The 27,680-nt window shown below is 38.0% G+C and overlaps 1 protein-coding gene across 1 annotated transcript in view; it reads right to left on the bottom strand.

Annotated features, from left to right (window-relative positions):
* Positions 1 to 27,680, bottom strand: part of PTPRQ (protein tyrosine phosphatase receptor type Q) — a 538,955-nt gene that overhangs the window by 493,111 nt on the left and 18,164 nt on the right. The window contains 1 exon segment of the mRNA XM_053719240.1: positions 8,202 to 8,271. Coding sequence (XP_053575215.1) covers positions 8,202 to 8,271 — 70 coding nt within the window.

A 27,680-nucleotide genomic window follows, 5' to 3' on the forward strand; every position in this document is an offset into this window, starting at 1 on the left:
CTGCCGGCGCCTAATAAAAGTAAAAGAAAATAACAAATCACCCGTAAAAGTCTAACCACGCCTCCCAAAAATAAGACCGACACGTAAAACCCCTATATCCGCAATCCCCCCCTCTCACTACTAATAATAGATGTATTAACCCCCTAGACCGACAACCCCCCACTCAAACGCAATATGCCTATTTAAGCTATTAACCCCTATATCCACCATCAACACCACACCGCAAATAATAACTAAATTATTAACCCCTAAATCCGCCAACCCCAACATCTGCCTATTGAAACTATTAACCCTTAATCCGCCATTAACCCACAACGCAATACACCTATTAAAGTATTAACCCCTAAACCGCCATAGCCCACAATGCAATAAACCTAACCCCTAACCTAACCCCCCCTAACCTAACACCCCCTAAATGAACCAAATTACCTAATTTACAAAATACTAAAATTACTCTTAGATTACAAAAAACTAACACTACTTTAAAAATAAAAATAAACTAAGTATAAATTAAAGGGGCAGTCTAATCAAAATTCTGGAGTAGACTGTCCCTTTCAGCTAGAATTACAGAAAATAATAAAATCTAAGATTACAGAAAAAAATAAAGAAAATTACAAAATTTTAAAAAAATTACACCTAATCCCTATGAAAATAAAAAAGCCCCCCAAAATCTAATAAACTACCAGTAGCCCTTACAAGGGTTTTTTGCAGGGCATTTCCCCAAGATAATCAGTTCAAATGCCAAACAAACACAAAGCCCCCCCCAACAGTAAACGCCCCACACCCACCAAACACCCCCCCAAAAAAACTAACACTAAAAACCCTAAATTACCCATTGCCCTGAAAAGGGCATTTGTTGGGCATTTGCCATTAAAAAGGCATTCAGCTCTAATTGCTGCCCACCCTATCTAAATAAAAATTTAAAAAAAACAAAAAACCCTTAAAAAACCCTAAGTCTAGGCCCCCCAAGGCGGAGAAGGTCCTGTTCCTGGCGGTGAAGTCTTCTTCCAAGCGGCAACCTCTTCTTTCTTCTTCCAGGAACCAGCCGTGCGGCGGAGCAGAGGGGCGGAGTTGAAGACCGATGACCGCGGAGCTGAAGACCGGCGACTCTGGAACTGAAGACCGGCAACCGCGGAAACCATGGCGCGCCGGTCTTCAGTTTCCGCATTCATCGGGTCTTCAACTTCGCCCTCCGCTCCGTGCCTGGGCTGGTTCCTGGAAGAAGAAAGAAGAGGTCGCTGCTTAGAAGAAGACTTCACCATCTGGGAACATGACCTTCTCCACCGGTCTTCAGGACAGATGAGGAGCACTTGGGGGTTAGACTTAGGGATTTTTAAGGGGTTTTTGGGGGGTTTATTTTATTTAGATAGGGTGGGCAGCAATAGAGCTGAATGCCCATTTATGGGCAATGCCTAACAAATGCCCTTTTCAGGGCAATGGGTAGTTTAGGGTTTTTAGTATTAGTTTTTTTTGGGGGGGGTTTGGTGGGGGGTTTACTGTTGGGGGGGACTTTGTGTATTTGTATGGCAAAAGAGCTGATTATCTTGGGGTAAAGCCCTGCAAAAAGCCCTTTTAAGGGCTACTGGTAGTTTATTAGATTAGGGGGTGTTTTTAGTTTTAGGGGGGCTTTATTTATATTTCATAGGGATTAGGTGTAATATTTTTAAAAATTTTGTAATTTTCTTTTATTATTTTCTGTAATCCTTAGATTTTATTATTTTCTGTAATTCTAGCTTAAAGGGACAGTCTACTCCAGAATTTTGATTAGGACTGTCCCTTTAATTTATACGTTTATTTTATTTTTAAAGTAGTGTTTAGTTTTTTGTAATTTAAGAGTAACTTTAGTATTTTGTAAATTAGGTAATTTTGGTTTATTTAGGGGGTGTTTAGGTTAGGGGGGTTAAGTTAGGTGGGTTAGGTTAGGGGTTAGGTTAATTGCGTTGTGGGCTATGGCGGTTTAAGGGTTAATACTTGGATAGGTTTCTTGCGTTGTGGGCTATGGCGGTTTAAGGGTTAATACTTGAATAGGTTTATTGCGTTGTGGGCTATGGCGGTATAGAGGTTAATACTTTAATAGTTGTATTGCGTTGTGGGTTAATGGCGGATTAAGGGTTAATAGTTGAAATAGGTAGTTTGCGATGTTGGGGTTGGCAGATTTAGGGGTTGAGTTATTACTTGCGGTGTGGGTTTGATGGCGGATATAGGGGTTAATAGACTTTATTAGGTATTGCGGTGGGGGATTGCGGTTGACAGGTAGACATTGCGCATGCGTTAGGTGTTAGTTTATTTTTGCAGGCATTTTCGGGAGTTACGGTGCTCACATACTCAGCGCAAGGCTTGCTACGGCTGCCTTTTATGGCGAGGTAAAAATGGAATAAGATTTCTCAATTTTTGCCACATAAGTCCTTGCGCTGGATATTGGATACCGATTTACGACGCGGTCCCATGTTAGCTTATGGGAGTAAAAGTTGCGGGTGATGGATGAAATATACGTGCGTAACTTGTATGTTACGCCATATATGTGATACCAAAACAGTGCAAAAAACGGCGTCGCCGGCTTTTGCGGGCGACGCTGCATATTGGATTGAGCCATTAATTGGTAGGCTCAGGAGCCACAACACATTACTGGGAGTTATCTGCTGATTGGTGGCTGCACAAAATGCCTCTTTTCATTGGTTAACCAGATGTCTTCAGATAGCTCCCAGTAGTGTATAACTGCTCCTTCTAAAAAGAATACAAGAAAATGAAGCAAATTGGATAAACTATGTAAATTGGAAAGTTGTTTAAAATCACATGCTCTATTTGAAACAATGGAAAATAAGAAAAAGAAAAACGTTGGCTTTCAGTGTCCCTTTAAAGTTGAGGACAAGCAATAGAAAAAAAATAAAATTACATTAAAAATGCATGAGTATAACTCCATTTCACTCAATAACAATGATTGAAAAATAATCTTAATAATAGGTATGCACAGAGTAGGCAAAGTAGTTATAAGTAGAATTTTAGAAGGAGGAGTCAAAGATGGATTTAAGAAACCTATACACAGGCCCAGTTTACAATAGGAAGCGCAAATTGGAGCCAGTTCAAAGAAATCTTCAATCTGCTTCTACCATACAACTGCTCCTGTCTGCAGGCCCCTTACATTAGGAATTATTTTGTGTGTAAGAGCTCCTTAATATTGCCTATTTGCAAATTAACAGATCCTCATTGTTGTCCACAAAAATAGAAACCCTTTTGTGTATACTACACATTTTTTACTATGGGGACAGTTCTATAAAGGGTCTCTGGGCTGGTGAGATTATTTAAAATGATTCTAGGCTTCTATAAAGCCACTTTTTTCTCACTAAGGGGCGTATAACAGCAATGTATGTATGGGAAGGAGATGCATATATTACAAAGTGCACAAATCTTAATTTATAAATCACCTAAAGCAAATAATTGAACAATTCACCACAAAATTATGCAAGAAAATTTGTATTGTTAAGGTGCAACAAAAATCATAACAAAATTATTCACCAAAAATCGTATTTTATCTAAAACATCAATTTGTATGTAAGTTACACAGAAATAAATTGTATTAAATGTGCATGGGGTAAATTGTAATTTAAGTACACTGTATGTACAAAAAACAAAGAAATTCATAGTTCTAAGTACAAAATACAAACTGTAATTGTTGCTTTTTCGTCTAATGGGCTGAACGTGGGTATTCAATGGGCTGAACGTGGGTATTCCATGGGCATATATGGCATTTTTTCTCAGATCCCAGCATAATTCTTTAAACTACAATTCTTTTTTTTCAACAGTTAAAAGGTGGCAAGTTTTCACCAAAACACTAATTACACTGAAAGGAAAACATATGCATATGAAAAATACAGCCAATTTAAGGAACAGTGCACTGAAAACAGAGTAATTTGATTTGTATTAACCGTAATATTTGTTTTAAAACATGACGATTCCCCCCCTCTATACGTCGCCCTCCATTGCAAACTTCTACATAGAGAGAGCTCACATTATTTGTATGGAAAACATCTCACAACTCACAGGGACAGCTTCTTTTTTTTTGCGGAATTCCATGAGGGCTGCCCCTGTGAGTGTTGGCATGGAAAACCACGTATAGACCAGCACATTTTTATAGAATAAGCCCCTGAGTTATCTATGCACCAGTGTTCCTTTAATATGGGGATACCGTAATATTTCTTAGGCAACTTTACTGTCACAGTATCCTTTAAAGTGACACTCAAGTCAAAATAAATGTTTATGATTCAGCTAGAGCATGTAGTTTTAAAGGGACGGTCTAGTCAAAATTAAACTTTCATGATTCAGATAGGGCATGCAATTTTAAAACAACTTTCCAATTTACTTCTATTATCTAATTTGCTCAATTCTTTAGATATCCTTTGTTGAAGAAATAGCAATGGAACATGCGTGAGCCAATCACACAAGGCCTTTATGTGCAGCAACCAATCAGCAGCTACTGAGCATATCTAGATATGCTTTTCAACAAGTGATATCAAGAGAATGAAGCAAATTAAGATAATAGAAGTAAATTAGGAAAGTTGTTTTAAAATGCATGCTCTTTCTAAATCATGAAAGAAAAAAAATGGGTATCATGACCCTTTTAAGACACTTTCCAATTTACCGTCCATTATCAAATTTTGCGCAGTCTTTTTATATTCACACTTTCTGGGGAACAAGATCATACTGAGCATGTGCACATGCTCACATGGTATACGTATACTAGTCTTTGATTGGCTGATGTCTGTCACATGATATAGGGGGGCAGGAAAATGGATGAAAAAATACATTTGTCAGAAAAAAAAATCTGCTCATTTGAAATTCAGGGTAAGTGTTATTACCTTGTCTTTTTATTATGCACTTGTTAATTATGTAATTCTACTGCATTGAGTGGTCCTTTAACAAAAAGCCCCCTGCTTAATTAAAGGGACAGTCAACCCAAAAATTACTGTAACTTATTTAGATTAGTTAATTAAACGATCTTTACAGTAAACTGTAGCCCCAATTTTCATCTATAAACCTTTGGCAGAAAATACACTTACTAGATCTCATCTGGCCGTTTTGAAATGCCACCTTGACCCCTCCTTCTCTGGCGTCTCCCAAAAACTCCCACTAGTACAGGATCCTTTCCTTTCGTCCCTGCACGCTCCTGTGTCTCCCTTCATTCAGTTCAGTGGGACACTCATATGGCACCCCCCCTCACTTTCACTATCTCGCTCATTCATCCCCACGGCCGCAATTTCAGCTCTCTAGCTGTTCGTACCCGGCACTCACTGCCTCTCATCCATGCGTGTGTCTGACACAACGGAGGATTCTGACCTGCCTATTGGTGGATATGGTCTCTGGCTACTTTACCTAAACCTGAACCTGATGGACTGCGTGACAAGCTCCTGTGCTACAAGGAGTGTGATTCCACAGATGGGTCTATCCCGCCGCCCCCCCCCCCCCCCCTCCAGGAGGCCGGCCGCTTCCCTCCAGGTAGGGACGGTATGTTCAGGTAAAGTAGCCAGAGACATATCCACCAATAGGCAGGTCAGAATCCTCCGTTGTGTCAGACTGCTCGGCTGACACTAGATTGGGCTACAGCGGCAATGGAGCACAGGAGCTTGTCTGATCGGCTGCGTGGCCAGCTTGATGTGCTAATTCAGAATGCTATTTTACAAGGTCCGAGACTACGAATTGAGGCACTAATGGACTGTTCCATATACCCTGTCCCATCTCAAAATAGCCTAGAGAAGGGTGAGTTAAAGACTCTTGGCATATATACAGAAGTGAATAGACTGCTCTTTTTCGGTAAAAGTTTCCTTAACAGAAGTGCCGGTGCCTGCTTTCATAATAGTGCTGGTATCTTGCTCTATATAGCTGTACCGTGGAAGGTAAAAACATACACCTGAGGGGGTGATAGGGGTACTGACCCACACCACATTGCCGCCTGCCCGGAACTCACTGCCTCTCATTCTCTGTAACACACAGCACACAGCATGGATGACAGGCAGTGAGTGACGGGTACGAACAGCTAGAGAGCTGAAATTGCGGCCGGTGGGGATGAACGAGCGAGATAGTGAAGTGAGGGGGGTGCCATATAGTGTCTCTCTGAACTGAATGAAGGGAGACACAGGAGCACGCAGGGACGAAAGGAAAGGATCCTGTACTAGTGGGAGCTTTTCGGGAGACGTCAGAGAAGGAGGGGTCAGGCGGGCCATTTCAAAATGGCCAGATGAGATCTAGTTAAGTGTATTTTCTGCCAAAGGTTTATTTAGATGAAAATTGTGCTACAGTTTACTGTAAAGATTGTTAATTAATATCTAAATAAGTTACAGTAATTTTAGGGGTTGACTGTCCCTTTACCTCATTACGACAAACTCATTTGCAGCATTAACCCAAACCAACCCAGCCCACCATCCCCATATGGTAACCTTCTACCTCCCTGCCCCTACCGCATTTTTACAATAACCCTTATGTTGCCAACTGTAAGCTGAACTGTTAACACCACTCACCCCATGGCCTATATTTAATCAAAGTCTGGCGGACCTGATCCGCCAGTGGCGGATCAGGTCCGCCTGACCTCGCTGAATACGGAGAGCAATACGCTCTCCGTATTCAGCATTGCACCAGTAGGCTCACAAGAGGCTGCTGGTGCAATGCCGCCCCCTGCAGGGCTTGTGTCAATCAACCCGATCGTACTCGATCGTGTTGAATTGCGGCGATGTCTGTCCGCCTGCTCAGAGCATGCGGGACAGGTTATGGAGCAGCGTCTTTGTGCAGGCTCACCCAGAAACACGGGGCATTTTAGCTCCGTTCGGAGCTTGATAGATAGGCCCCCATGTATTAAATGGGAAAGTAAACACCTTGTAATTACAAGACATTACTGAAGTTTTGCTATAGAATAACATCAGCCAAGTCTAGCATTTCCCATCCTTTATACTGCAGGGTTTTTTTAATAGCAAACTCACCAACAATTTGCCTTATTCGGAGGAACCAGTCTGGGCTTTACTTATAAGGACAAGAAGGCTAATATGCCATTATAGATGTATACCAGAGAAAGTGCTTAATTTTAAAAGTTAAATTACATGAAAGGGAACAAAATAAACAATGAAAAATATATTATTATAACTAAACATTTTATATGAAAATCTCTCAGGTGGTTTACTGTTCACTTAACACCTTACCATCTATACCTCACCAAAGTTAACCCTAACTCTGACCTTCACTCAAAGCTTTAACCCCTCTACCACCCATTTACCAGTAATGCATGGTAACATGACTGCAACCTCTGAGGGCCAGGGCACCCAAGTAGACTTCACCTACCCCACTCATGCCAACATAACTTTCAAATCAAATACCAACTTGACACTCAATAGAGTGATAATTCCTCTTGGATTTATATCAACAGAATTATTTTCTTGTATAAAAGAGAGTAATACAAATAAATACTATGATCTACACAAAACTAGAAATGGTATAAGGGAACTATAACAACACAAAAATACATTTGATAAGGGATGTGTAGGACCAGTTTATTATTACGCTGTTGCCTGCATATAATTATTTGTTTAGCCCCCACAAAGAGGTTAAACACACAGGTAAAGTTGGCTCCAGAGCAGCAAAGCACTATTGGGAGCTAGCTGAACACATCTGGAGAGCCAAAGACATCAGACATGTGTGTAGCCACCAATCAACAGCTTGCTCCCAGTAGTGCATTGTAGCTCTACCTAGGATACCAAGAGAGCAAACATATTAATGGAAGTAAACTGTAATGCTGATTAAAATGACATGCTCTATCTTAATCATGAACATATAAGTTTAACTTTCATGTCCCTTTAAGCATAGTTTGTTTACCCACAATAAACAGGATTACTTTAGATACCGTCCTGGAGTCATTTGATGATCAAACTACTTTAGAAGTCATTTGCACATCATCAGACATCATTAGGCTTGTAAACTCATCAGTTCAGGTAAAAAATTCTGGGTGATGACTTCAGAATGGTTAGCAGATTAACCCACTGATTACTTCACACACCAGTGAATGACTCTAGAGTCATCTCATTTAAATATTTGGGCCTGTGGGCATACTTCAGGTTGGCTTCTGATGACTAGTATGGAGTCATCAATTACTTCAGAATGACTCCAGGAAGATCATCCTTTTTGACTGTTTTACCATAATAGTAATAGTATAGAATATACCTTACCACTTTCTGCAGTCTGAAATAGAAAAGGTTCACTATATGATCCAATACCAGCACTGTTTTGCGCAGCAACCTGTAATAAAAAAGAACAAGGTCTTGGTTTTAACTTTTTTAGAAATGCGATGGTCTCATTTGATATAGCGCACACAAAAAAGATACACAGTAAACAGGCTCCATATAAATAATTATAACTTTAATTTGTTGTTAAAAAGAGGAGAATAACTAGTGAAGCTTGTATTTGCTTTTAATGTAGTATACATTACTTTCTTTCATTTAAATAAGTACATGGGGAATTTTGAGGAATATTCCTGCCTGACACTTAAAGTTTGTGCTTTTGTATTTGAATTTACTTTTGCATTTAAAATTTGTACATTTTTATTTTGAGTTTTTAATGCATTTAGATTTACTATACAGTAGTGTATTGAGGATTTTAGTTTTACAAAATACTTGTTGTGCTTTGAAAATGTGTGTAACTTTAACAAATTGGATTATACTCTGTATATTTCTACATATCCTTTACAATTGCATTGAACTTTGTATTGTTCATATGTGAAATATGCCTGACAGATTCAGAAAGTAGGAAGAACAGGGAAACTACCAGAGTGTGCCTGACATTCACTCAAAACTTTTATTATATTCTCTAAGCATTTTACAACTGCCAGTCTCACTGCTTTATCTCACTAGCTATATGCAGTTGAATATTCCTCAAAATTCACCATGTACTTATTTAAATGAAAGAAAATAATGTATACTACATTAAAAGCAAATACAAAGTTAACATAAAGTGGAAAAAAATCAGTTTAATTTGCATTTGCAGCAAACTGAGTATTTATATCAATGCTAGCAAGATGCTCCACTTATTAAACTCACTCTCTCCTATCTTTGGAACTTCCAGGTTCTGACTTTTTTCTTAGAGAATTCAGTAAGTTCTGTACTATAATTTCTCTCCAAGATGGAAAGCTTGCGATAATCAGGTCCTAAGGGCCAGATTTACAAAACCTCTCTGCTCAGATGAAAATATTCCCCTTAGCAATGGGAGAAACTGCACAAGATTCAAAGAAAGGCAACTTTGACGCTATGGGCTCTATTTTATCAACAAGCAGGCAGATAGGTTCCAAACCAGGGGACTCTGTCTACCTCTAATCATGGCTTGCGGGCAGCATTGTACTGCCCACATATATCAGGGTGGAGGTGTCGTTTGTGCAGCACCACCCGCTGCTCCTGCTAAACCAATCGCACGAAAGCAGAGCCTGTCATTTACCATGTTGGATTAGTCTGGGATGATTTTAAACCAATAGCTCAGATCAGACTGATAAATGGATGGAGCCATATCTCTCTAAGGGGAATTCCCTTCATTTCTGGATGAGACAAAACAGTATAATATAGAAGTATGTGGCATGATAGTATTTTTACATTGTGCTTTGTATTTTGAATTTACTTTAGACTTTAGATTTTGTCCTTTAAGCTCCTTTACCATGGGTTGTCTACAAGGAGGGACAAGGGGGGGGCATTTAAACCCCCTGAATTTTTGTCCCCACCCAGATGTACAAACTAGAGGGGGAAAAAACATTTCTATTTTGTTTTTTCATACTTCTGAATATTTAGCTCCATTTTAGAGTAAAAGGCACAACTTATTGAAGTTGTAATTTACTATTTCATTCTCAGCAATATGCCCACTGCAGTACTAGACTTTAATTCCCAGCATGCAGTGCACAGCGGAGTGGAGTGAGCTCACTGGAAAGGAAGAAAGCTTTTGAACGAGGCCCTGCCCCCCTCCTACATATGTGTGTTGTGAGCCCATGGTAATAAGTGGAGAGCAAACTGATAGCACAGGGTGTTTTATTCTTATTTCGACCCTGCTGGAATCACCTTTTACATTTAATTGCTTGCCTAAACTGGACACAATTTTCTGGGGACTTTCACATAAATTGGTTCCTTACAAGGATTTAAAATGCACACCTGTTTTGTTTACAGGTTAGAATGGCCTGATAGAGACCACTTGCATATATCTCTCCTAATGAGAAAAGCTTTTAAATTAATTTGTATGGCAATGGTTTTTCACATATGGTCTTAAATGACAAATTTCAGGAAAACCTTGTTTTATTTTTATTCTGATTAAAGTCAAAAGAGAAGCTTTGCTTTTCCCTTGAAACAGAAGATTTTCTCTCTACATTAAACAGTGACAACTATACCACAGAAAGCCATTCTCTCTGCCCCCCTTGATATATCCCATTAACTGCGCTATTGGTTTAACTTGAGCTGTGTTAGCGCAAAGAAGCATCTAGGCTTAAATATTTATATGCATTGTCAGACCATCTGCATAGGTGGGGGATGCACTATGTCAATGCTCTTAAACTTTGCACCATATAACACACACATATATATATATATATATATATACACACACTAGTTTTGCTATTAGAACAAATAGGGAAAGTATATTTAGCATTTTTGGTTTGTTTCTTTTTTGCTATATAACTGTATAATACAACATACTAAACACACACAAAAATTATATGTTCTTTCTATAAAAAAACAACAACAACAAAACATCATATACATTAGGAGTTTGGATAAAGACATTCATTTTATTATACCCAATAAATGTATAGTTGTGTAAGCTTAGCAAATGATACATAACTGGTAAGCTTTTTTTTAGCAACAAGTAGCATTTGGGGATCACTTGAAAACCCTTATTGATCTATCTATCTTTCTATCTATTCTACATGTCCACAAGACTATACTGTATGTTAACAGCAGTGCAATAAAACAAACCACATTATTTACAGTCACTGAATATTGTAACTACTCAGTGCTAACAACACAGGAAAACACTGTCTTACTGAACTAGCTCTAAGAATGTGCTATGCATAGATAGTAGCTCAATATCTTATTCTAATGATGCACCCAAAAACAAACTTTTCAATATAAGCTATTTGCACCATGGTTATACATATTCATGGTCACTCAAGGCATACCTGGAGCCTCTAGTGCCTTCTAGGTGTAAATATACCTTACAGGTGTATGTGGGGGGGCATAATGGCTTCTTATGACTCATGATAAGGATATCTATATAGTAAAGAAAGTTAAATGGCATCATGCATGACACTACCCAATAGTATCACGTGTGTACTTATATATGTCAACCAGGCAAAGATATCCCATAGCTAAGTTTAACAAGGAGCCTGCACAGCTTAAGGAAATGAATAAAGGAATCATGTATTGCGTCCAGACATCAGGCATCTCTGAAAGCCTGACAATTCAAGGGAAATTGTGTGTCCCAGGAAGTAACAAGTTAAATCCCTACTCTGTGCATTTATTGGCATTACAGGGTTAAATGACTACACTGTGTGTCATACTGGCAATATGGTGGTTACATACCTACTCTTTGTCAGTAACTGGCAATGTGGGTGTTCATTTCTGCACTATGTGTATTATTATCAATAAGGTGTTCATCACTGCATTGTGTGGGTTAATGACTGAAAGGAGTGTGTGTATTTTACTAGCATGAGAAATTATTAACTGCATAACTGTCAGAAATATAAACAAGGCAAATATGATATAAATGGCAGGGGTTGTGAGAGGCACATTCCTTTTTACCTAGAGTACAATAAAACCTAAACACACCACTGCTCTGTGTCATCTATCACTGGTACTGTAATCATATAATCTACTACTGTAATATCTGGGGTGTTGAGAGGTAGTTTAGTTGGCAGAGATGACGGATAATATGAAATAACTCTGGCTGTTTTAATAAAGGGGCCCATTTATCAACACTGCAAGCATGCACCGTACTCTGCTTCCAGTTACCATTGAACAAACAATTGCTTGTGCATCCGTGCCCCCTGCTTTTGTGCAACCAATTACACAAAAACAGGACTTGTCAACCATCCCAGTCGGACCTGATGAGGATGATTTAACTTTGCCACTCTTAAGAACACTGCTAACTAGCATTTCAGGCCCACTCGTGGAGCCCATAAAGTTTGTACATGTATGACAAGAATATAATATCATCAGGAAACTAGATTAGGACAGAATAGAGATAATGAGGTTATCTGAGTCTGAAAGCAGACACTCCAAAGTGGTAGCCATAGAACAAAGCTAAAAAAACTGGTAAAGACTAAAAGGACAATGGAGCAGACAATAGGGCTGGTAAAAGCCAGAAGGGCTCAATAGCAGGAGATGAGTGTTGAAGCTCTGAAGCACAGTGGAAACATGTCATGTCAACAGATACAGTAATAAAATATACTAAAAGTTACATCAGCCAGTCAGGATCAGGTAATGGCTGACATAATAGAGGGAATGGCCAACAAGTATGGGTGTCAGGAACTGACCAGCAGGAAAAAGATAATTGACAATCAAAAAAGTAGCATGTATAACAGGCAGCATATGAACACAGGCACTGGCAAGCAAGAAACAACAGCAGTTAATAGCCAGTAAGTATCATGGCAGGTATAGACCAGCCGAACACAGCAGCACGTACTGGCCAGCAAACAGAATTGCAGCTTTAGGTCAGTAGGATAATAATAACAGCTATCACTGCAGTAGTTAATGGCCAGCAACTATGGACCAGCAGGATACAGTGGGAAGTAGCAACCAGCAGAACTAGTCTAGTTGGTAAAATGTGGTCAGTAAATACTAGGAAAGGAAAAGGGCCCGGAGCAGAGACTACCAAATATGTATTTGATATAGCAACTAATCTAATAGAAACTTCCATTGATTTATATGCTATTCCATATGTTAAAAAGGAACTCACTTTGTTGGATGGCACCCTAAGTTACACCAACTCTATATAAGAGTTATCCACTTATCCATATCTAATATCCTCATCATGTCAGTATATTTATGAAAATCTTAGCAGTGCTATCCAAATAATATATATAAGTTTATGGCAGGGTTATAAACACAATACAAAGAAATAGAAACCCTTATCAACCATGCACCTACTAGACATACAATTAATATAAATATCTGAATTCTTTTATTTAGTTAATATCCATAAATATATTGAACTATATTTGCAATAAAAGGAAACTAAATAAAAGTTTATATGCGTTAGAACCAACTCTTAAGATATGCTATTCTTCTTACAAAACCCAGAACAATATACCTTCACAATTCAGCCTTATTTATTTAACACAATGGGACTAAAAACCTTTAACATCCAAGCAATACAATTCTAAACAGTGTTTATAAAACAATAGGATAAAATATATATTCTGCTATTTAACTGCAATTTATCCTAATACAAAATTAACCGACAATATCAGAACTTGTATAGATGAGTTACTTAGCCAATTCAGACACAGATTTGAACAATACCTAGGCTTATAACTACCAATTTAAAATACAATATACTTCACCAATTTTGAACCTATTCGTAGCGGTCTTTAGGTCATCTCATTTGAAAGAAGGTTTTTGCACAAATCAAGGATAAGTTTTAAGCTCCTTGCTGAAGTGAACTTTTTTTTTTCAGGTATATCGCAGCCAAAATCAGATCACTAATTTTCAACAAGTTACAGACAACTCTCTGCATTAATCATATATAACCCCAATTACAGATGGTTAATATTAGGTTATTTTTTTCTGATTATTCTGATACCAAATATGTTATATTATTAACATTTTATTTTATTTAGGTAATTTAATACTGCTAATTATTAGTTTAAAATGCATTACAATGTTATCGGTATTCCTGGCATTTATATGTGAATAATAGCTTATTTTTAATTCAGTATTGTACTGTATTCCAAGTGAATCCTGTCTATGTAGATCTGAAATAAAAATAAATGTTAATAATCACTTCTCTTCAGGTCCATAAACATCTATTCATGTTCTTAAACACACAGAGGCTAAGATATTCATGCTTTCAAAACATATACATATATATACACATATATATACATATATATATATATATATATATATATACACACATACACATATATATATATACATATATATATATATATATATATATATATATATATATACACATCTCATATCCATTAAAATATATACAGTTGTTTTGAAATCATAATGTAAGTCATGGGCCTTCACTGTATTATCCTAACATTCTAACTTTTCAGTAACTTCAGTTGCCAGACTTTTTGTCTCATACTCACCACATGGGGTCAATCCACGAGTAGTTGTAAAAAGTCTTAATGCAGCATATTTCCTGTTTAGCCAGCAGTGCAGATGTGGATTTAAAAATTAACACCATGTGCATAAAAGCTGCCTCTCCATGATTTTGATCAGTTCCAAAAGGGTAATTCAGACATTTCGTCTCCATATATTTGCCTGTATCCTGAAACTGTTATATTTTAGTTCCTTGCTAAATTATACAATTGCATAATTTAACATATTGAGTGTGTGAGATCTGCCAGAGATAATCCTTTGTTCTCCTTTCAGCCAAGAATGTCTCCTGTGCAATTGGAGTGGGGGAGATCTAATCCTTTGTCCTACAGACCATGTTCACATCCACAGATTTATTAGATAAAGTTAAATATATTTCTATATATTATTTAATAATATTTCAAATACCTTGACATAAATCCCCCTTTCCAATTCAAAAATATGTAGGACACATGTATTTGAATTGGATCAAGGTTAGTGGTATTTGGTGAGGATGTTGACCGTACACATCATGGACAGTCTTCTATGTAGATAGTCTGTCAATTTTGAACCTTCATGTTTATCAGTTAGGCATCTTTAAACTATAGTATGTCTCTAGTTCATTTGGGGATATGACACTTCATTCTCCCTCTATGACTTGTAGTTGGGATCTGGGATGACGTGCCCGCAATTGATTGATATGTACCCATTTATCTATGAAACCTTCATTTTTGGGGATCCGTATTTTATAGGCCACTTGAGATATTTTGTCAGTAATGACAAAAGGACCTTTCCATGAGGGAAGAAATTTCTTCTCCCTAACCTGACCTCTTCCAAAGTTATAAAGATAAACTTTATCATTTATTTCATATTCCTTTTTGGATGTTTTGAGATCATAATAGGTTTTAGTGGCAGTTGCGGCTCTTTCTAAATTCCTTTGAGCAAATGCAAAGGCATATTGCAGGTGCTTTCTTAAGTTTTCCACATATTGATGTGTATTGGCAGCATTTATCAAGTTTTGGTCTGATGTACGGTACAGCAGATGCTGAGGTAGAACCATTCTTCTACCAGTCATCAGTTCAAAAGGTGACATCTTGGTAGCACTACTTGGAGTTGCTCTTAATGCCATTAAGACTAGAGGTAGTTTTACATCCCATTCTTTACCTGTTTCACTCACAAACATTTTGAGGATTTTAACAATGGACTGGTTGTAACGCTCTACACCACCACTTGAGGCAGCTCTATAAGCAATATGGAGCTTTCTGTTAACCCCTAGTATTTTCCACATTTTTGTCATCACTTCGCTAGTGAAGTGGGTCCCCCGATCTGACTCGATTCTTTGGGGCAGACCAAATCTGGAAAATACATGGTTGATGAGCAATGCTGCACATGTTTCCGCACTATTGTTAGGTGCACTAATGCACTCTACCCATTTAGTGAACAGGCATGTCACTGTTAACATGTACTTGTTACCTCTTGATGACCTTGTTACCGGACCAATAAAATCAATTTGTATATCTGACCATGGCATTACCATCCCCCTTTTCTGCAATGGCGCTCTATGCGTTGGTGCAGTGGGTTGGAACTGTGGGCAGATTAAACACCCTTGACAGTAGGTTTGAACGTCTTTCAACATGTGTGGCCAAAAAGCGTAATCACGCAATATTTCATACGTGAGTTTGGCACCACGATGACCAGATGTGGGAGCATCATGGGCATGTTGAAGCATTAGACCCCTGAACTTGGTGGGTACTACCCACTGCTGGATGCCAGTTTTGGAGGTTCTAATTAACAAACCATCCTGTAACTTGAATTGTGATTTAGATTGTATTAAGATTCTCAGATCTTCTTTGCCAATACAATCATCTTTTGAGATGGGGTTGCTTTCAGGATCTTCTATGTGTTTATAGAAGATGCCTACAATGGGGTCTTCTTTTTGACTAGTGATCAGGTCCTCACTAGGAGAATCCTGACTCCATTGTACCAAGTTAGGCTCACTCTGTTGTTTTGCCTGGTTTCTGGTAATGGCTTCTACCTGAATTGCACCCATTAAATGGTCAATATTAAGGAGTTCTCCAGTTATGGCTCCTTGTTTGGCTAATGAATCCGCAAGGTCATTGCCTTCCTTATCAGCACCTAGAACTCTGGAATGACCCTTGGTCTTTTTCCAGTGTATGGTTAAATCATTGGATACTACCAGATTATCAATCTCGCAGAACAATTTGCCATGCTTGACTGGTTTGTGATTGCTTTTCTGCATGCCATTTCTTTTCCAAGTTGGCAGGTATTCAACAAAGCTGTCACGCACATAATTTGAGTCAGTTATGATCACAAATTCATGAATACCATGTTCAATAGCCATTTCAATGGTTTTGAAAACAGCAGTTAGTTCTGCAACTTGACTGGATCTTGGTCCAATGTTGAAACCTACAGATATATTTGGGAATCCATTTGCCCCCGTTATACCAATGCCAGCGACTAATCTGCGCTCATTATCAATAGTGGCATGGTAAGAACAACCATCAACATATACCCAAGGTAATGTTTGACAATGGTCCTCATTGTACATTTTATATGGGGAAAGCAATTGTTCTTCCAGAAAATCATCTTCTGATAATTCTTCCCCAGGATCTCTAGCAGTACAGTCGTGGAGCTCAGCAAGCCCTTGTGCGACTGGATTCTTTTTATTCTGCTTGTAGCGAATTTCTAAGGGCCAGCCTTGTAAGGAAAGAGTCCACGCTGTTATGCGGCTATTAGACAAATTCCCATCTCTTATTCTCTCACTTTGCAAATATAGCAAAGGCTGGTGGGCCGTTTCTACAATAATTTTCTCGCCCTGTATATAGCTGCGGAAATTTTGTAGAGCCCATACAGTAGATAAGAGGGCTTTTTCGCAATCGTTAAACTTTATTTCTACTGGGGATAGATTTTTGCTCGCATAAGCAATGGCTTTGTTCAAATTATCATGCTTTTGGTATAACACAGCACTCATGCTTACATCTGTGTACCCTGTTTCTAAGTAGAAAGGTTTACCACCTTCAGGGTACGCTAAGCAAGGTGCTTGAGTGAGTTTTCTCTTCAGCTCTCTGATGGCTGTCTCTTGAGACTCACTCCAGTGCCATTTCACATCCTTCTTTAGAAGAAGTAGTAGTGGTTTAGCTAATTCCGCATAATTATCAAGGAATTTGCGAGAATAATTCGTCATACCCAGGAATGATCTCAATTCCTTTAAGTTAGTTGGGTTTTTAGAATTCACTATAGCTTCCACCTTTTTCTTCTGGGGATTTAATCCATCAGAGGTAACTTCATGTCCCAAGAAGTTTACACGAGTGCGGCACCATTGAGCTTTTTGCAGGGATAATTTGACACCTGCCCTTTTAAGTTGGCTGAGGACGTGTTTAAGCTCTGCAATGTGTTTTTCAAAGTCTGTGCTTTTGATTAAAACATCATCAACATAAGATAAGGTCCCCCTTTCCAGTGCGTCAGGCATAGCCTTATGCATGAATACAGCAAATTCATGTCCAGAATTTATGTATCCAAATGGAAGTCTCTGGAATGCATACTGAACCTTTTGGAAGGAGAATGCTAGCTTATATTGGTCCTCTTCATGTACCTTTATGGTCCAATATCCCTGTGCACAATCAATGGCAGTGAATATTTTGGATCCCTGCATTTGTGCTAGACACTGGTCAATGTATGGTACAGGCCAGCCAGACATGTATACTCGTTTGTTTAGCTGTCTTAAGTCAGCACACAAACGCCATTGTCCATTGGGCTTAAGGACACCTAGAATAGGATTATTATAAGAGCTGTGCACCTGTCTGATAATACCTCTTTCTTCCAAATTCCTTATGATCTCTGCAAGAGAATCATATGAGGCTAAGGGAAGTCTGTATTGTTTGACAAATACAGGTGGCGCATTAGGATCTGTTTGTATTCTTGCAATGTGCAAGTCTGTAGTACCACAGTCATAAGAATCCTTAGCGAAAATATCCTTGTATTCCATTAGGAGTTCTCGCAGCTGTTGGCGTTCGTCATCGCTGGAACAGCCATTAGCTAAGGATATTTGCTCTTTGACTATTTGCTGAAATCCTGGAAAGATTTCAGGCTGTCCTATTTCATAGGCTTCTTCCAATCTAGAGGTGAGATCCCCTTGATTATAGTTTACATTGCTCCCATGACTCTGGGTATTGGGGTAATCTTGCTGTTTGATTGGCTGATCAAACACCAGAGAGGCTTCTTCAATTTTACAGATGCCTTCCTCTGAGCTGAAGGGATAAATAGACTGAATATTAAATAGACCCTCTGGCATAGATGCAAAGGATTGTTCTATTAATTGTTCTTCAGTTAGGTATCCTTCAGGTATTAGCCCAATTACATTATTCTGGAATCCAAAAGTGTAATAACTTGATTCCAGTGCATATCCTATGGTAGTTCCCTTGGATAATGTTATATCCTGTGGGGTCATGTTATGCACAATAATATTTATTGGAACAGTTCCAATATTCACCATAGGAGTGTAGGTTACTGAGACACCCAGATTTTGTATTCTATGGGAGAGGCAAATCAGTGTTTCAGAAGTTTTTAATTTCTGACCTCTCTTTACCTGTAAGGGTAAAAGAAATTTATCAGCCCCAGCAGGAATTATAACATCGCTAGATACCTGCATATTCACAGCATATGGCAATTGCTGGTTTGATTTCAGGGCTGCATTTTCATCCTGAAATACTTCAGGGTCCCCCTTTAACCTGCTCCAGAGGCAAGAATTAATCAAATCTATTTGTATGGCATATCTATGTAAGATATCATTGCCAATGTATATTTGATTATGGGGAGTATTTAAAACTAAAAACAGGTGCTTCACTGACTTATTACCAATAGAGATAGATAATAAGCACTTAGCCGTGATGTTATAGCTTTCAGACCTGTCATCCAGGCCGTTGACACAGTGGTCTTGGGGAGAAAGATATTTAATCACTTTAGGTTCAGCTATTTGCGCTAATAAACCTTCGCTTATATAGCTAGCTTCCTGGTTTAAATTTATTTTAGCATACTTGGTTTTACCAAGGTCATGCACTTGTATAGGGATAAATAGATCCTCTTTAACTCTCTCAATCCCTGTGAGGTATTGAGCATGGTCTCCCCCTTTAGGGATTTTAGGATCCCCCTTGTGGAGTGATATGGTTAATATATCGCCATCTAGGGAGATATTCGCTATTTTTCCGGGCGAAATTTTAAAAGTATTACCATCAGAGCCACTAAAAGGAGTTTGATCATCTATTTGTAGAATAGTGATTTCAGGTATAGAGTTATTCCTGAAATGAATCTCCACAGCATCTGGTTTCTCTTCCACCACGTGACAGCTATGTCGGGTGCGAGATATACCAGATTTTTCATAATTGATAGGCCGTTTCACTTGTGACCAAATTACATTATTTATGCAATCAATTATGGTGCTTAATCGTTTCAGGAGATCACTACCAATAATTAAACGATCAGTTGGCAGATCCACTATAATGACAGGGTGTCTTATGACCCTGTTCCCCAATTTAAATTTTAACCAGGCAGTACCGTAAACTTTTAGGGAGTCACCCCCAACACCTATTAGAGAACCGTCAAATTCTTTTATTTTAGGTTTGTGGGGTGTTAGCTCATTTAGCTGTGTGTAGTACCTGTGGGATAAGATAGTTGCCTGTGACCCAGTGTCAATTAATCCCCTGATAGGGTTGGAGACTGAATCTTGCAGCTCAACTAGTACATAATATCTTCCTGCAGTTTCTATCATTTCACACATAAAATTTGCATTCTTGTACATCTGTGGGCTTCGCCACGTTTTACCTGAATTCGCTGTGTCATTCGATGCAGAGGAACCTTCATACCTACCTGTTTCCTCTATGACAGGGTTGGTTGGATTCTTTTGTACTGCATCTGTGGAGATAAGGTTAGGAGAGAGCTGCAAGGGAAGTGATTTGTTAACTTTTCCCGGATGAGGTTGCTTGTCATCACGGCCAAATCGTCCGTTTCCGGTCTGTGGGGAGATAACATGATTAGTATCATTGATATTTATTATTACAGTTTGTATATCTCTACCCTCCCCTTCAGGTGATACTGCAGTATTTATGACTGTGCCTGTGGTCCACTGCTGACCACTGGCTGTACCCCTAAAAAAGTATTGTTCGGTTGCTGAGCCGTAGATTTTTGACTCATATTAGCGATTTGTTCGCTCAACCGATTTAATTGGGTAAACAGCATATCTACCTGATTGTACAAGTTACCTCTACCCCTGGGCCTATCTCTTGGTGCCCCATTGTACTGATTCCTGGACCATTGCGTTCCCTCAGAATCAGGGCCACTATTTCTATTCTGGCGTGGTTGCCCCTGGGGTTCAGCTTGTTCAGTATTAATATTTTGGGGAGCATTATATACCTGGGGTGTCTGGTTACCCTGAGAATATCTTCGCCGTTTATTGTATCTACCCTTGCGCGGATACCAATTATTTGGTGAGTATTCTCTTTGTGAGTAATTATTCACCTGATTATGTCCCCCACTTTGGTTATAGTCTCCCTGCGCCTCAACCTGTGTAGGGGGAGGGGCAGAATTAAACCTCTGTGGAGATGGCCTGTTTTGACTGGCCACCTCTGCATAAGTCCTCTTGTTAGACTCCAAATTGAGGGGGCTAGGTGACACCCTAGTTTCTGCCACAATTTTGGGTTTTGACTCCTTTTTAACCCCCTGCTCACTGGACTGCTGAATAGAGTATAACTTCGTACTCTCTTTGATCAGCCATTCCAATGAGCAGTCCTCATCAAAATCTCTAGCTAAGTTGATTTTGATGGGTGTAGGCAATGCTTCAAAAAATAAATTTACAAATTCTGAGCCATCAAATCTGGGATTATCTTCAGCCATACTGTACGCATTTTTCAATACAGAAAGGAATTCGACTGGACTCTGATTCGCACGACACTTTAAACCATATACCGCTATTTTCGCGGCAGTTTTAGTGCGATATTGCCCGAATTCTTTTCTGCATTGTTGTTTTACCCCATTCCAGGAATGAATATTCATATCCTTTAGTGAGGCAAAGAATTTGTGATGCTTACTGTCAAATACCCAAGGTAGAAATTCAATTTTCAATTTCTCACTTGTAACATTCATTATAGCTAACGCATTTTCAAAAGCCTGTAAATGATCAATTACAGATGTTGTTCCCTTATTGGAGAATATAGGTACTGCGCGTTGTACAAAAGTGATTATTTTATGGGAATCATAGACTTTATCAGACTTATTTTGGGATTCTCTGTTAGAGTTTCCCTCCCCCGCATCAGCTGCGCTACAGCTGTCCTCTGGATTTACATCCTGAGGGGATTGTCTATTTGGGAAATCTACTTCTGACCCGTTAGGGGTCATTTGTCTATGTTGTTCTATATATTTTCGTACCTCGTCCCTTACGCGTTCACTAAAGGAGTTAGCATTATCTGTATTATTCTCACTGCTAATATAGGGGTTTTCATTATGGCGATATGACCTTTTTAAATCGCTTAATTCTCTCTGGCTTTGCGCAAGCTGTTTATTTAAATCTTGTATCTGCGCGATTAAGTCCATATTGTGCTTATCTAAGGTGGCTAGGTTTTGGGCAAATTCATCCATTTTATTTTTGGCTATTTTTAAACCCTCTTCGCGTCTGCGCGAGGAACGAATACTATTTTCTAGCTCCTGTATTTGCAATCGTTTGTCTGTGACACAAAACGACATTTCGTCAATTATGCATATTAAAAGGGGCCAGGATTTTAGTATTAGTTCGTCTCGCTTTTTGGGAGCTTCGCATTGATTAATCATTAATAATTCCTGGAAGAATTCATTCTCTTCATTCCACATATTATTATTAACGGTAATATTTTTAGCCCTAGTTTCAAGCATATCCATAAAATCATTTAATTCACCCGCAATATTAAACTTCCCTTTAAGGTAACTTAAGATATCTTTCTTAAGGACCTGACCTTTAGTAATAGGTATGGTTATGGGACCAATTTCATTGCTATGTATAGAATTAAATGAGTCACTTCTGGCTACAGACATTATTATATTGGTTTAGTACTTAGTTAAACTAAAACGCTAATACAATTTTTGCCAATAAAAAGAGAGAAGGAAAATTTTTATATTTCAAAAAAAAATATTATTAATTTTGAAATATGAAAAATTAATATTCCAAAATATGAGAAATTAATATTTTTGATTAACTTTGAAAATATGAAAAAATCAATATTTTTGATTAATTTTGAAATATGAAAAATTAATATTTTTATTAATTTTTCAAAATTAATCTTTAATAATATTTCAAGATATTAATGTCAATCTCGAAATATGAAAATTAATATTTCAACTTTTCAAAAAAAATTATATCTTCAAAATATTAATATCGAAATATGATTTTTTTTTTTTTTCTTTTATAATAATTTCTATTTACTTACAAATATATTATATCAATTATGATGGAATATTAATAAATCTCATGCAATGCCTCCAATTATTATGTCAGTATATTTATGAAAATCTTAGCAGTGCTATCCAAATAATATATATAAGTTTATGGCAGGGTTATAAACACAATACAAAGAAATAGAAACCCTTATCAACCATGCACCTACTAGACCATACAATTAATATAAATATCTGAATTCTTTTATTTAGTTAATATCCATAAATATATTGAACTATATTTGCAATAAAAGGAAACTAAATAAAAGTTTATATGCGTTAGAACCAACTCTTAAGATATGCTATTCTTCTTACAAAACCCAGAACAATATACCTTCACAATTCAGCCTTATTTATTTAACACAATGGGACTAAAAACCTTTAACATCCAAGCAATACAATTCTAAACAGTGTTTATAAAACAATAGGATAAAATATATATTCTGCTATTTAACTGCAATTTATCCTAATACAAAATTAACCGACAATATCAGAACTTGTATAGATGAGTTACTTAGCCAATTCAGACACAGATTTGAACAATACCTAGGCTTATAACTACCAATTTAAAATACAATATACTTCACCAATTTTGAACCAATTCGTAGCGGTCTTTAGGTCATCTCATTTGAAAGAAGGTTTTTGCACAAATCAAGGATAAGTTTTAAGCTCCTTGCTGAAGTGAACTTTTTTTTTTCAGGTATATCGCAGCCAAAATCAGATCACTAATTTTCAACAAGTTACAGACAACTCTCTGCATTAATCATATATAACCCCAATTACAGATGGTTAATATTAGGTTATTTTTTTCTGATTATTCTGATACCAAATATGTTATATTATTAACATTTTATTTTATTTAGGTAATTTAATACTGCTAATTATTAGTTTAAAATGCATTACAATGTTATCGGTATCCTGGCATTTATATGTGAATAATAGCTTATTTTTAATTCAGTATTGTACTGTATTCCAAGTGAATCCTGTCTATGTAGATCTGAAATAAAAATAAATGTTAATAATCACTTCTCTTCAGGTCCATAAACATCTATTCATGTTCTTAAACACACAGAGGCTAAGATATTCATGCTTTCAAAACATATACATATATATACACATATATATACATATATATATATATATACACACATACACATATATATATATACATATATATATATATATATATATATATATATATATATATATATATATATATATATACACATCTCATATCCATTAAAATATATACAGTTGTTTTGAAATCATAATGTAAGTCATGGGCCTTCACTGTATTATCCTAACATTCTAACTTTTCAGTAACTTCAGTTGCCAGACTTTTTGTCTCATACTCACCACATGGGGTCAATCCACGAGTAGTTGTAAAAGTCTTAATGCAGCATATTTCCTGTTTAGCCAGCAGTGCAGATGTGGATTTAAAAATTAACACCATGTGCATAAAAGCTGCCTCTCCATGATTTTGATCAGTTCCAAAAGGGTAATTCAGACATTTCGTCTCCATATATTTGCCTGTATCCTGAAACTGTTATATTTTAGTTCCTTGCTAAATTATACAATTGCATAATTTAACATATTGAGTGTGTGAGATCTGCCAGAGATAATCCTTTGTTCTCCTTTCAGCCAAGAATGTCTCCTGTGCAATTGGAGTGGGGGAGATCTAATCCTTTGTCCTACAGACCATGTTCACATCCACAGATTTATTAGATAAAGTTAAATATATTTCTATATATTATTTAATAATATTTCAAATACCTTGACAATCATATAGCTTCAAGAAAGCAAGATGTTATTTGTAAAGCCAAGTTGACTACAAGCAAACATGTCTTGTAACAATATACCATCTCACACAGAACTTATTGGTCTGACAAGATAATTCACTGAATCAGTCGGATCTGCACTGGTCAAAAACAATGCAATGGTATATGGCTTGACAAATAGTGGGAAATAGGATGCTGTGGCACCTGCAAAAGAGCCTTGACACTTGCTAATATACCCTTTAGCTTTAGCCTGGAATGGTTGGGAAAAGGAGCGCAGCCTTGGCCTTTTGTAACATACATCTGTACAGCAAATGGAAGACTTGCAAGCTCTCTACTCTCACTTCATTCTCTCTACTCCCTGCTCTCAGCAGTGAAAGAAAACATACATAACATAGGTCATTGAAGAAAGGCAGAAATAATTAAATTACTAGTGCATATGTTTTATAGGCTATGAAAGGGTTAAATCATCACTGCAAGTGTTTTTATACGCACAATAAACTTGACTATAAAGTGATTAAGAACTCATTAAATAATATCAAAAGTTTATATAAAAAAATATTAATTCCGCGTGAAAGTATCAAGTTATTGAACAAAAAATACAAAAACAATCTTGTTTCATGTAATTGATTCTGATGTAATAAATTTAAATAAAATTTTAAATTACATTTTTATCATTTGTACAACTGTATAATTTGGAAAAAATCATTGTCGATTTGCAAAAAGCTGTCTTTTTGTCCTATATAGTTAAAAGGATATGAAACCCAATTTTTTACTTTCATTAATCAGACAGAGCATGCAATTTTAAGCAACTTTCTAATTTACTCCTATTTTTATTTTTTCTAAACAAGAATGAAAATCAATATGTTACTGCTGCTGCACTGTGTGCAGTTCCCTAAGTGTGCTAGTTCATAAGTGTAGAGAGAGTTATAACAAAGGAGTTAGACATAGGAGTCGACAACAGAAATAAGTACTTTCAAATTCCAACAATTAAATGCAAACATGCTACACTTTCTAATGTCTGCTTTAACCTTTTCCTCCCTTTTCTTTAAAGTCACAGCTCTTCCATTCACAAACAGCACTCAGAACATTCATATTTCTCCTTCCCTTCTACCTTCCCCCCTCTACAACACACATGAACTTTATTCCTAGCTCACATCCCTCAGCCAGCCATGCTTTACTGATCCTAAACTTAAACACTCACATAAGACACATGCTCATCTCATTTCACTCACCATCTTTCTTCTTCTTGCAGCTGGGGATGTCTCGCCTAACCCAGGTCCACCCTCTGCTTCCCTCAGATCACTACCCCAAATGACACCTCATACACCTTGCACACGTAACCCTCTAAACCTCATTAACTGCACCTCTATTACTACACCCCAATTCTCGTGTGCCCTTTGGAATGCACGCTCGGTATGCAATAAGCTTACATCTATTCACAACCTATTTATTTCACGTTCACTTAACCTGTTAGCCCTCACTGAAACTTGGCTCTCCTCCTCTAACACAACTGCTGTAGCCTCTCTGTCCTATGGCGGCCTGCACTTCAGTCACACTCCCAGGCCTGGAGACAAACAAGGAGGAGGAGTAGGAATTCTCCTGTCTCCACACAGTACCTTTAACTGCATTCCTTCACCCCCCTCTCTTTCTTTCTCATCTTTTGAAGTTCACGCTATCCGCCTCTTCTCCCCTATAGCTCTTCGTGTTGCAGTTATCTATTGGCCCCCTGGCCCAGCATCACAATTTCTGGACCACTTTGAAGCCTGGCTTCCACATTTTCTCTCTTCTAATGTCCCTTCTCTCATCTTAGGGGACTTCAACATACCCCTTGATAAGCCTAACACGCCTGCTGCCTCTAAACTTCTATCCCTTACCACCTCTTTAGGCCTGTCCCAGTGGACAACATCTCCAACACACTGTGAAGGCAACTCCATAGACCTGGTCTTCACAAATCTCTGTGCTGTTTCCAACTCCCTTAACTTCCCCTTTCCTCTCTCTGACCACCATCTATTAACTTTCTCTCTCACTCTACCTGCTACATCTTTGCAAGCCCCAAAAAAACTGCTACCTCACAGGAATTTAAATGACTTGGATCTCACAGACTTTTCCACTCAACTGAGTCCTCTGCTCTCTGACATTTCATCCCTCTCTTGTCCAACCCTCGTGACTCTACAGTATAATTCGGCACTAAAATCAACACTTGACAAAACTGCACCCTCCACTCTTCGACGTACATCAATCACTCGACGGCAACCGTGGCACACTAAACAGACCAGATATCTTCAGCGATGCTCACGGGCCGTTGAAAGGCAGTGGAGGAAATCACGCACCTTTGCTGATTTCCAACATTATAAATTCACCCTTAAGTCCTACAACTCTGCGCTCAGCCTGGCAAAACAAGTCTATTTCTCCTCCCTCGTGTCATCTCACGCATCCAACCCCAGAAAACTGTTCTCAACCTTTAACTCCCTTCTACGTCCTCTGCAATTTTCTCTTGGATGTCTTCACACTACCTCCAACTCAATCTGTCCAAAATTGAGCTGCTTCTTATTCCCCCCTCTTCGAGACATCCGACACCTGATATTTCTCTGATGGTTGGAGACTCTATTCTCAACACCTCACCCCAGGTCCGCTGCCTTGGGGTCACACTAGACTCAGAACTCACATTCAACCCATATATACAAACGCTTACCAAATCCTGCCGTTCACACCTACGCAACATTTCCAGAATTTGTCCCTTCCTTACTCAAAATACTACAAAAATACTTATTCATTCCCTCATCCTGTCACGCATTGATTATTGCAATCTACTCTTAAATGGCCTTCCAAAACACCGCCTCTCCTCCCTCCAATCTATTATGAATGCTTCTTCTAGACTCATCCACCTAAGTCGACGATCTACATCAGCTGCTCCGCTCTGCCAGTCTCTACACTGGCTCCCCATACACTCCAGAATACAAAAGTATTAGCCCTAACCTACAAAGCACTCAACAGTCTAACTCCCAACTATATTTCCTCTCTCATCGTGAAATACTCCCCATCCCGTCCTCTTCGATCAACCTCTGACCTACGTCTCTACACTCCTCTTATCTCTACATCCCACTCCCGCCTCCAA

Source organism: Bombina bombina, chromosome 6 (genome assembly GCF_027579735.1).
Source record: "Bombina bombina isolate aBomBom1 chromosome 6, aBomBom1.pri, whole genome shotgun sequence".
NCBI classification, from domain to species: domain Eukaryota; kingdom Metazoa; phylum Chordata; class Amphibia; order Anura; family Bombinatoridae; genus Bombina; species Bombina bombina.